At 38.2% G+C, this 12,109-nt stretch overlaps 1 protein-coding gene across 1 annotated transcript in view; it reads left to right on the top strand.

Annotated features, from left to right (window-relative positions):
• The window catches only part of ARHGAP10 (Rho GTPase activating protein 10), a 147,897-nt gene that overhangs the window by 62,705 nt on the left and 73,083 nt on the right, over positions 1 to 12,109 (top strand). The window contains exons 7-11 of the mRNA XM_018073497.2: positions 351 to 461; positions 2,395 to 2,499; positions 6,598 to 6,727; positions 8,013 to 8,119; positions 9,775 to 9,869. Of these exons, the coding sequence (XP_017928986.2) occupies positions 351 to 461; positions 2,395 to 2,499; positions 6,598 to 6,727; positions 8,013 to 8,119; positions 9,775 to 9,869 (548 nt within the window). The remainder of the gene's footprint in view (positions 1 to 350; positions 462 to 2,394; positions 2,500 to 6,597; positions 6,728 to 8,012; positions 8,120 to 9,774; positions 9,870 to 12,109) is intronic.

The following is a 12,109-nucleotide window of genomic DNA, read 5'->3' as shown; positions in this document are numbered from 1 at the left end:
TCCCAGCTCCCTCTCTCTGTTTAGGAAGGGGCTTTTGCAAGGCTATTAAAGCAGTGCACAAGTTCCTGCTCTTGTATATCTGGCTTGGATTCCATAGAAAAGAAACTTGAAGAGGTGTTATTGGAACTTTTCTAAAAAAATTAACCTCATTATTCAAAACAACATGTTACCTAGTAAAAGGGAATTGCTGCTGCAGTTCCAAAGTAAATGAATTATCTGTATTGTAAAGGAACAAATCCCAATTTGGAGAAAATTATCTTATCCGCTTGTCACTTGTACGCTGCGTGTGTGTCATCTTGAAGCTGTCTGCAAATGCCTTTGAAACATCATTGGATGTGTTCTGTCTGCAGGCTGATAACCTAGTGGAGCAGAACAGAAAACACTTCTACGAACTGTCCCTCGAGTACGTGTGCAAGTTGCAAGAGATACAGGAGCGGAAGAAATTTGAGTGTGTGGAACCTGTAAGTACCAGTGACTTCAGCCTACACTGTGTTTCATAGGGGTAGGCTGAGAAGGAATGCAAGTGGGCAACAGCCAAGCTCTGTTTTCTGGAAAACACGTGCAATTGTGTGACTTAGCAGAATTTAAAGCAACTTGTTACATCTGCACAAATTGCTGGTATAGATACAGATAACCAGGCACCTCAAAGCTTACCTCAGTAATTACAGCGGATTTGGAGCCACTGATGCTGATTGTCAGAAAATGTGTGAAACCTTTGGCTGTACTGCAAACCCCTCAATTTACCATGTGTGATAGGACAGAGGGTTCAAGATTAGGTTGGTATCAGGCTTCTTGCATTGGGATTTTTTTTACCCATGAAATAATAATTGCTGACTAATGTAAGGAATCTAATTTTCAGTATGAATGTAGGACTTAGAGGCCTGCTAGGGAAGAACTGCAGATTTAAATTAATTGAGCATGCTGCTTTATAGGAAGCCCATTATTTGGTAGCCTGATATGTTTAAAATCACTTGCAATTGAATCTGTGTAGAAATCAAGGGGTTTCACTGAATTTAGGTAAAAATCTTATGTGCACTAAACAGACTTACTTAAATCTCTGAGAGGAGCTTATTCTAAAATTTTCTGAAATGTACATTAGCTTTGTAGTATAAATTAAATTTATCATACAGTAAGAGAACAGTAGGTGTAATACTGAGATAAAGGGAGGATGGATTGTAGAAGTGTTTAATTTGCTCATGCTCTGAAGTCTGTTTTTTTGTGCCAAGTCTGTCCTTTTATTCTGATACAATTACTTTAGCATAATAATGAAAGAAGTTCCAAATGACTCCAGTCAAGGTAGTTGGTCATTATGGAGCTTATAAGAACTGTCTGTTTTGATATAGTTTATCCCTGTGTGAAGAAATTGCTAAAATCCCTAAGGGGGAATAAATTGCTGTATTTATATTAACATTGTTCAAGGAACAGAAAAATGCTGTGGAAAATAAGCATTTAAAAAAGCATTAAAAATTGTGTTGGATTTTTATTTGTTAATTTAAAAAAAAGATTTTTTTTAATCCTAAATAGTTTTTCATTTGGTTATTATGTTTAAAACCATTTGAAGTTTCCTCAGAGCCACGCTAGAGTAACAAATCTTCAAATGATGTGTTAGAAACATGTTCCCTTCTCAATTCTGAAAACTCCCTCTGGATGGGGCTGAACTTCATGTTGCTTAATTTGGATTTACAGTTTACACTAGAGTAATAAGCTGAAATGTAGTACCAAATTCTTATTCCCTTTTCCCTTAATAATACTTTATGTGGTTTTTAGCATTTTTGAAAACTGTTTATTTGCATATGACTTCAGAGTTTATTAAATAGGTTCTTTGGCTTGTTCTCTTTAGAGAGTTACTTCATGTGTCACTTGCTTCTTTCCAACAGCCTGAACCAAATGGGAGAGTTAGACAGGACTGCACGTTGTACCAGCATAGTATAACTCATTCTTTCTTTTAAATTGAGGTTCTGAAGTCAGAAACTGCAAAGTTGATCATTTGCTGATGCTGACAGAAGGTCAGATCTGTGCACAAAAAAGCAGTGATGGGTGGAGTTACTGGATGGAAAGCTTCCTTCTTTGAACAAGCCAGATGATTCTGACAAGAAAGTCATCTCCACATGGTCATTAGTAGAGAGAGGAATGACCAGGCAAATGGTGACTAAAAGACAGGATGATCCTTGTGCACAAACATTTATTCCAGACATCATTGGTATAGACCACCTGTAGGAAAACATTAAATAGGAAAGTTCGGGAGATAAGGAATATACATTCCCTGTGGTCAAAAGGAAAGTAGAGATCAGCTGTGAAATTCCAGAGGCAGGACTGCCCAGAAGTGCCTATGTGCAGCAATTGTATACAAGGAAATGGAGTTTTTCGTTCTAACAAGTTGTATTTCTATTTCAGGTGCTGTCGTTTTTCCAGGGTTTGTTCACTTTCTATCATCAGGGATATGAACTTGCTAAAGACTTCAATCATTACAAAATGGCCCTGCAGATAAATATACAAAATGTAAGTTGAGTCTACTTATGTAAAATCACCTGCTAAGGTTGCTGCATGTGCAGTATCTGTACTGCCAATACTTACCGCGGTGTTAGTGCATTGCTTGGGAACTTTGGGGATATGGTGCCATCTCCTGGATAATCAGCCACACCACTGAGCAAATCGTTGCTAATTCCAGCGAGTTCTTTTGTCATTTCTAATACTATTGTAAATAAATAAGCACCAAGTAAAAGACCTCCTCTCCTTTTTTTATTTTTAATAGAGAAATAACACAAGGATTATCATGAAAGAGTTGAAAAATGGATAAAGTCTGTAAAAATGCATGCAACACTGGAGAATTCAGAGACTGGGTAATGAAATGCCAAGATTTTCAGTATTTTAGGTGTGTTTTGAAATCAAGTGTTTGGTGGTGATGTCTGAAAGTCCTTGATAGGGCTCTGTTATCCATAGCTAAGAAAAGAGAAGAAAAATAGCTGAGAATTCTTTTTTCTTTTTTTTTTTTCTTTTTTAGTATCTCTGCCAGGTGTGTGACTTGGAGTTTCTGTTTGTCTTGCAGCTGCCCTTTCAGGCAAGGAACATCTTGGTGTTAGCACCCGTGATGTCTGTGACAAAACAATGTGTTCCTTCAAGGGCAGGCTAAAGGGGCCACTGCTAGTTTATTGTACCCTCCTACCAGATTGCCCAGTGTGATCTGGTCAGGAATGGGAGAGCAGGGAGCAAGGTGACAGGCTGAAACAATGGGACTGACAGAGTCACTGCTCAGGTGGTCCATTTGCTTCCTTGGGATTTGTTGAACAATAAGACTTTCTCAGAGGAACTCGCATGTGCCTGTTGGTATGAAGCAAACCATGTACCTTACTGCAAACAATCAGTTCCTGATAGTGCATCTGCTTTCTTGACCTCTGAGGGCATCTGGGCACAGAAACTACTTCTTGGAGATGGCAGTCTGTTTTTAGAAATGGCTTAACTCGCAGGGAGGCGGAAAGGCGGAAGAGAGGATTACAGTTGTTGTAACACATAGTGACGTGATTCATGTGTCATGGTACCATTCCTTTAATTTTCTTCCTATATGTTTAGGTCTCAAGTTTCCTTTTGAGCTGTTGTTTGGTTTGGGAAGGGGAACTGATTAGTGGTAACTTCATAAGCAGACTTTTGTGGCAGAAGTCAATGCTTCTGGAGGAAAGTTTAAGACAGACTTGCTTCTTTTGTATGCTTAGCTTGACAGAGGGAGGAGCAGCGTGGAGCTGCAGTGGATAGAGGGGAGGTGATGCAAGATGGGCAAGAAATGAAACATGAGAGAGAAGCTGTGATATGGTTTTGAAGAGCTAGATTTCAGATTAAGGATGGAAAAGAGCCAGTGAAGTGATCTGAAGAAGTGATGAGCGTTAAGAAAGTAAACTAATCTCAACAGCTGCAGTTCCAATTGGCTGAATGGTATTACAGCGTGCCCCAGCAAATTCTAAAGAGGTTGAACATTACAGCTCAAATGTTTTGAATAGATAGAAAGAAGCTGTAGAAAGAAAGGAGGACAAGGATTAACAACTATTTGAGGTAAGAGGAGAATAGAAGGAAGCATCTGAAAAGATCACGAGAGGGCACGGTACATTCTCCGCTGTGTTGAACAAAACTTCCCAAGGGAAAAATGAGCTGAGGCTTGGCTATGGTACAGCTGAGCTGCTGGCAGAACACTGGCTTGATGTGTTAGAAATTGAAGGGTACAAGGTTCAGCATGGAGAGCCTAGCTGGATATGGAGAGTGATTTGAGAGTTGCCAGTGTAGCTCTAGTAATTGCCTTCCCTTTCTTTCAGGTTGTCTTTACTTTGAGAATTATGCTGTGGATTTCCTCTGCCCACGCTGCCCCATACCCTGCTTTCCCCTCACTGCCCCTCTGCGCCCCCCCAAATGAAAGAACCAAAAAGACCCACCCCAGCCTTGCAGCCCAAGCACTAGAAAGCTGATTCTTCCAAAAGTCTTCTTTTATAGAACCCCACATCTCCAACTAGATACTGCTGCACTATCAGGACTTCTCCTTGCTAAAAAACCTTCCCTGGGAAGAGGGGGCATAGCCACACTGGTTTAGCAGCTGTGGTTGACTCCTGGTTAAGCTCAGCTTTGTCATAGCACAAAAGGAAGATAGAAATTTCCTTCAGGTTCCTGGAGCCCATGGTCCTTCATCCCACCATTCCCAGGATGCATTTTACACATCTGAATTTGTGATTGCTGCACAGCTTGGACAAAGGCCCTGGCAGGATCATTTAAAGTATCTAACCTTGAAGTGATCAATGCTCAGTCAGGAAGGTTTAGGTATGAATAGTCTGTCACTATCAATTTTTTTGCCTTTGTCCTGTGGACAGAATGTGTTTTTTGATGCAGCTCTTCTAGGAAATTATGAAAAGAAGCTTATAAAATTGTTGAGAACCTTGGAAATTAGTTATGGGCAGGGTCTAACTCCAAAATTTGCAAGCAGATGTGAGCAGAAATTGGGATGATGCGTATGGGAAGAGTTTAGAGCAGTTGTTTTGCCTGGAGATAAGATAGGCCATTTTCTCTAGTCATCACCTAACGAATATCTTCAGCTTTCCTCTGTAAAACATGTGGATATGGGTGGCTGCTCAGATCTGCTTGCATAGACTGTATTTGTGCCCATGAATAAACTTCTGCACATAAATCTGAAATCTGCATGTACAGATGGCCAGTCAGGAGTATGGTGTTGGAACTGTCTATATACAAACACTGAGGCTTGTTTATACTCGTGTCAGTGTATCCTTATCCTGGGGAAAAAATAAAATAGGTGAGGCAACATCTTCAGAAGCTCATCCGTTTTCAGAAAAGTAAAGATGCTTTCAGGAAACAACAAGACACATAAGCATGCATCTGGAAGTATGTGCTTTCCTCAAAACACATGTACCAGCTGGGCAAAGTACCTGATGGAATTTAAATGTGTATTTTCAGTGTTTGCTGTTTGGACAGGTGCATATGTGGAGAAAACGAGTTATTATAGTGATTGTTTTGGTTTTATTTGCTCATTGGCCACTTTTCAGTGTTTTTCAGAGCAAACTGAAGAGTTTCTTGTGTGAGGTGTGCACTGCTCTGTTATTTTGTGTAGTCCCATTGTATAATTCGTGGATTGTATGGTTTCTTTCTGTTTGTTTTTATTAATGTTCTAATAAATCTTTTCTGGCTGCCTGCTGACTTTGGGAGTGACATTCAGAAATAATAATCTGCTGGACTTTCAGGGGTTTTTTTGGGTTTGTTTTTGCTTCTGCATGTGTGTGCTCAAAACATTTGGCATGTATATGTTGATGACCTTCTTATCATTTTTTTTTCTCAATAACCACAGAAAATCCTCTACTTCCTGACAGCTAGTAAGAATATAATGAATTAAACCAGTATCTGTAGTAATATTTCTGTAAGGAAACTTGAATATTCAAATTAATTTTGCATTCGGTATTTCCCTTCTTTCTGAACAGGTCAGCACATTGTTCTAGAAACCTACTCTGGCACTTTTTGTGTGCTTTCCACAGTCATAGCATCCAATATCTAAACCATACATTAATTTTGAAGCATATCAGAAAACCTAGAGAGTAAATAGATATGGAAATTGTGCACTGACTGTCCTAAAACAGCCTGAGTCATTCTCTCATTTTATAGTTATTTTTGATGAGTTGACCCTGGCTGGATGGCAGGTGAGCACCAGAGCTGCTCTGTCACTCCCCTCCTCAGCTGTAGAGTTTGTGGGTTGAGATCAGGACAGGGAGAGATCACTCACCAATTACCATCACAGGCAAAACAGACTTGACAGGGGAAAGTCAGTTTAAGTTATTATCATATTAGGGCAGAGTAACAAGAAATAAAACCCAAATCTTAAATATACCTTTCCATCACCCTTCCCTTCTCCCAAGCTTAGCTCTACTGCTGATTTTCTCTGCCTTCTCCCCCTCAGTGGTGCAGGGGGGACAGCTTCTCACAAAGGCCCCTTCTATAGCACTCCTGCACACCAAAACCTTGCCATGCAAACCCATTTCATGATTATAACTCCTATCTGCCAGAAAGAGTAACTCCTTCTTCCACTCTCATTACTAAAGAGCTTTTGCTGTTGTCTTTTAGACACGAAATCGTTTTGAAGGAACAAGGTCAGAGGTAGAGGAGCTCATGAACAAGATCAGAAGGAATCCTCAGGAGCATAAAAGAGCAAATCACTTCACGATGGAAGGCTACCTCTATGTACAGGAAAAAAGTAAGGTGTATTTTGTATTCCATAGTGCCCATATTGTGCATATAGGCAAGTCTTATTTCTACAGGTAACAGAAGCAAAGTGTTTGCAGTTTATTAAACAGTCATCCCAGTAAATGTTCAAAGCCTCTAATCAAGTGTTACTGTGGCTCATAAAAAGGACATGGAGCTGAAAGTGTGACAGTTCTTAGTAAACGTGTCTGAATTTGGGGAAGTTTTAGTTGACCAAAGAATGGATTTCATGTTATTTTTAATCCCCTACTAATGACCTCCCCTAGAACTATCAAACATTTTTTTTGTCAGACAACATGAGTTGTCAAATTAGCCACTGAAAATTGGGCTAGTTTAGTATGCTGAAATTGAGGGCCGTTTCCTTGATTCAGTGATATGCTCTCAGTATCTAATTGTGGTCATAAAGTCAAATAAAGCAGGCCATATGTTAGGTAGCTGCTGTTAAAAATCTTGCCATGAAGGTGTATGTCTCACAAATAATATCCTGGCAATACTTCAAACAATTATAAATCTTTCTCACGCTAGTAAAAAAGCCAAATGCAGAGCACTTGCTGCTCAAGGAATGACAACAAAGTAATCTTTTTTTAAACATTTTGCCTAAGTCATATTTTTAAGATGCCTGCCCTTATAGAAGGAGAAGATTCCTTTGCAGACCTTTTTTAGGAAAAGGGAAGCGATAGAAGTGAGCAGATAAGTAGGGTCAGAATCCAAGTGTGAACAGTTAACATTATGATGCAAATCTCAACAATACTCCATGCAGTAAGCTGGGCTCTTAAGTGTGTATATTCTATGTAGGGTGTGCACTGCTAAGTAGTTAGAAGTGACTTTAGGTGTCAGAAGTTGTGATCAGTAGATTAATCAGTAGATTAATCAGTAGATAGTGTAGAACTTGCAGCACAGGTTGCAATCTGTGGTTATTTAGCTTCAAGTTACCAAGTGTAAATCTAGCTTTCCATGTTCTGATAAATAAAGTTTCCAAGGGGTGTTTATTTTATAGAGAAATATTATTTTGTCTGTAGTAGTGAAACAAAGATATGTAATAATTCTTTACAATTGTCATTAAGCATAAATGTGAAATATTACATTTATCAGTTTTTAGAATAGTAAACACCTATTAACATTTGTATTATGTTATATTATTGATTCATACCTTTGTTTTAAATACTGCATTATTAGGAGTTAATTGTTAGGCTCTGAAGTATCATTTTAAAAAGTGGGAGAAGAAAACACAGGAGCTGGAAAAAATACATCTTATTTAATGCTTTTGTGTTATGTAGGACCCGCTCCCTTTGGTTCCAGTTGGGTGAAGCACTACTGCATGTATAGGAAAGAGACAAAGAAGTTCACAATGATCCCATTTGAACACAGATCAGGAGGGAAAGTTGTGAGTATATTTTTGTATTCCACTCTTATACTTGTCCTGTATCAAGATCAGAGGATGTGTCAGATAAGATGTGTCAAGAACTCTCCCTCTCTACCCTCCTTGCCCCTTTTTTTCTTCTTTCCTCACGCAATTCATTCTACCATTTAAGTTATGGATGGATTAATAGATAGGAATTCTGTAGACTTTCCAGTTGCTTCCTTTTAGAAGACCAGAGGACATGGTACCAATAACACACAATGTTTCACTATTTAGAATCTGGTTTATTCATGAGGCATTTAACTTATTTAAGTATAAATCAGGAGAATATAATGACTTAAAAATTTTTTTCTTACATGCTCCAGTTAGATTTTTATTTTTTAGAGATGTAAGAAGTAGAAGTGGGATTAGAAAAATGGATTTTCATAGGGATATAATTCATACTGATAACTGAATGTAATTTCAGGTATCTTTGATAGTATCTGAAATATTCAGGACCTGAAACTTTGTTGATCTTTAAATGGCTTTAATTCCTTCTGAAGTAGTTGGGAATTGATGGCACTCAGCACCTTCAGAGATGACACATTGAATGAATGCATTAATATGGATGAAATGCATTTTGTTGCAAGGAAAAAGGATATCTGAAGCTGGAAAATAATGCTTGAGTCAATATGCCTGTAAATGCAGCACCTTGTCCTGTCTTCAAATTTGGATGAAGATCATGTTGTTGTAATTTTATCAAGTTATTATATCTTATTAGTTTGAGCAGAGGGGAGATAGCTTTCATCATTTTGAGGACGTGTATATTTACACATGTATTGAACTTGGAAGAACCTTTCAAAAGCTCTGGAAAACCTGATGAACTGAAAATTAGTGGTATTTGGCTTCCTTAATCACATCAGTACTTCTATGAATTTTTTATCCTGATTTACTCTAATTGTAATAAGCCTTTTTAGTTAATATAATATATAGTATGTGTCTAAGCATTCAGCATTCTGAAACACTTTTGAAGCCATTTTTGCTGTATTAAAAGACCTCCCATTTGGAAACCCACAACGCAATTACTCCTTCAGTGACAATCTTCTGTGTCAGAGATGCTGAAAAAGACAATACATAATTAAAATGTACAGTTAGTCCTGATTAAATCTGATACAACTCATTCACAGATGAGTTTATGTGATTTCTGGGTAAAAAAAGATCCTAGTGCTGATTGGTCTTGGAGAGAGAAATGCTTCTGTAAGACAGGTTATAGATAGTAAAGAACACTGTTCTAGTTGGTGTAGCAATAACCTTTACTACAGAAAGCACTGATCACTGTGTCTGACAAAAAATGGGAGAAGTCTCTTACAACTCATTGTGTGCTTATATTGTAACAGGTGCAAAATCTTTGTGGCAAAATAGTTTTTGTTAGTTCAACTTACTGTGGTACTGAGTCATGCTGTAAAGTTCCAGCTGAAATGGACTCGATACTTTTGCATTTATGTCCCATAAATGGCCACAGAACTTGTTGTTGTGCAGAGAAGTGAACAGCAAACATGAATGAATTCTTTTGCAAGCGTCAGTTTTCAGCATAGCTTTTACCATTATTTTAATATAAATTTGCCTTACTTGTTTTGTACAGCTGGCTAATTGGAGCTTTCAATTACTAGGTTAAGCACATAAAATCTTTCTTTTCACAGGGTGATGAGGAGCTGTTTGTCCTTACCTATTGTACCAAAAGAAATATAGATACAATAGACAGACGATTCTGTTTTGACTTAGAAGCTTCAGACAGGTAAGCTTGTGAAACACACTAAGTAGTTAAAACTGCTACAGTAAAATTACTGTTGTGTTTTCTTCTGATTTCCTCAGTGCTCGTTCAGACTGCCAGTGGGAAATGGTCACTGGAGGGGCAGACAAGCGCTGCCATGGCTTACTGAATTTTACCTCAGCTGTGTGTAGATGAAGCAGGGAGGAATTAAGCTGAAATGTAGATGTCCTCTGAGCTCACATGAAAGAAAAACAGAAAAAAATCTGAGAAACTATTAAGAGTTGTTGTTATGGTAGTGAAGATATATGGCTTAAATTGAAATACGTGTTGCTCTGATGAAAGACTGAGGTCACAGTAATAATTCATATAATCGTGACCATTTTGTGCTACAATCCCGCTTTCCAAAATGATATGGTGCTAAAGATAAATGCTGGATTTTCAGATTGAAAATAAGATTTTGAGGCTTTTTGTGGCTGGTATAATCGTCCACTGCATCTTGAACGTTGTTGCCACTGTTGTTCTGAAGCACCACCATTTTGTTACTCTATTTCAAAAGAAAATAATTGTGCACTTTTTTCACTAGAGGTTCTCAAAATATGATAAATATTTGTTTTCAATGGCATGGTAGTCTCCTTCATTTATGAAGATGAGAGAATCCAACTTAATAGGGCACTGCAAATAAATACAGGTGTGGTAATGCTACATTTTCTTGATGCAGATTGTATTTATGCAGAAATGGATCACATCTAGAATTAAATGCTAGATATAAACTAGTGGACTGTCACTGTGTTTTAACATTTCCACCCCCCCTCTGCTCTGAGCTGTTTTTAATGTATACATTTGCTCCTTACTTATACCAATTAACTATATTCTAATTTATAGCATAGTAGGTCTTCAAGCTTTGTAGGATTTTTGTTTGTTTTTTTTCCTATCAAATTCTTAGTGCTTTTCACTTCAAAGGCTGAAGTGGCCAGTGCTGTCAGGCCCCTCTCTCCTATGACTGCTAGTGATCTGTGAATGTGTCTGTGATGACGATGATGTGCACGAGCACAAACTTAGATCCAAGGCTATGCCTAGTGAGACTGGCTTGCCTGAGGCATGTCCATTCCTATAACAAGCAATGGGTCAAAGGATGTCAAACTACCACTGCATCAGAAAACTTCTAGCTCACGTGGCAGATGACAAGATACTCATTTACAGCTCAGGTGGCATTTGCCACCAGCCTACAGCATGGTTTGAACTTGCATTTTTAACTTGAGAAGGATATGGCTTAACTATTCTACCACAGTGTTCCAAGAGTAGGAAAGAGAGTAAAGATTTATACTCTTGGAAGCAGCTCCTCTTGTGTCAGTCTATTGGTCAGTTTGGATAACAGAATTCAAACTGAGTCTGCTAAAGTTGTTAAAAAGTAGCATGAGAAATTTTAGTCTGTCCCCCCCCCGTGCGTCATCTGCTCGATGGGGTACCTCAAGTTTAAACAGAGAAGGATGGAGAGCAGTGCTTCCTTGATCCTCCAAAACATTTTCTCATTTTTTTCTCTGGTAAAAGTGAGAAAAGTCTAATTCGTCTTTCTGTCTAGATATAATAGACACAACTGGTCCACTGTGACCTTGATATCAGACATTTTTCTTTTAATAATATATGTGTGTAGTACTGAGGTGTTCCCATGGAGATTAGTTCTGTGCTGCAGGCCATTAGCTTGTTTCCTTGGTATCAGTTCAGGGCACACTTATCCCTCAGCTTGTCCAAGTTAAAAAATAACATACAGATTGATGGCTGGGCATGGGGTTTTCTTTGTTACTGTGCTTTGGAAGGAGGCAAGGTCATAAAATTTTAGGAAAGACTTTTCAGTAACAAACATTCAACCTTGTGTGTGACTTGAGCATTACTTGGAGCTAGCTGAAAATTTACGTATTTTTCTTTCAAAAGGAAAGCTGAGATGGTTTTTTGTTTTGTTTTTTTTTTTTGTTTTAAAATCTGATACTTATGACTATAAGCTCTGAGGGGCTAGGTCTCTGGGAAGTGATGTTTTTGTTCTGTTTCTGCTACTCCATCATGTTTAGTTGAAGGTGACTAGTGGTAAATGTAGAGAAATTTAAATCTTAAGGAGACAGCAGAGGTCTTCTGGTGTAGGAAAAAGATATTCTATTGATGAAGAGCTGAAATACTACTTAGATTTTAATTTTTCTAATGCAGGACAAGGAGGAGGGAAGGCTTTGTCTCTTTTGACTTTAGTTTGCAGGCAAGTAAATAGTATTTCATGC

This window comes from Manacus vitellinus, unplaced genomic scaffold, assembly GCF_001715985.3.
Source record: "Manacus vitellinus isolate BGI_N305 unplaced genomic scaffold, ASM171598v3 scaffold_0_pilon, whole genome shotgun sequence".
Lineage (NCBI taxonomy): Eukaryota > Metazoa > Chordata > Aves > Passeriformes > Pipridae > Manacus > Manacus vitellinus.
This window is presented reverse-complemented; position numbering and strand designations above follow the sequence as displayed.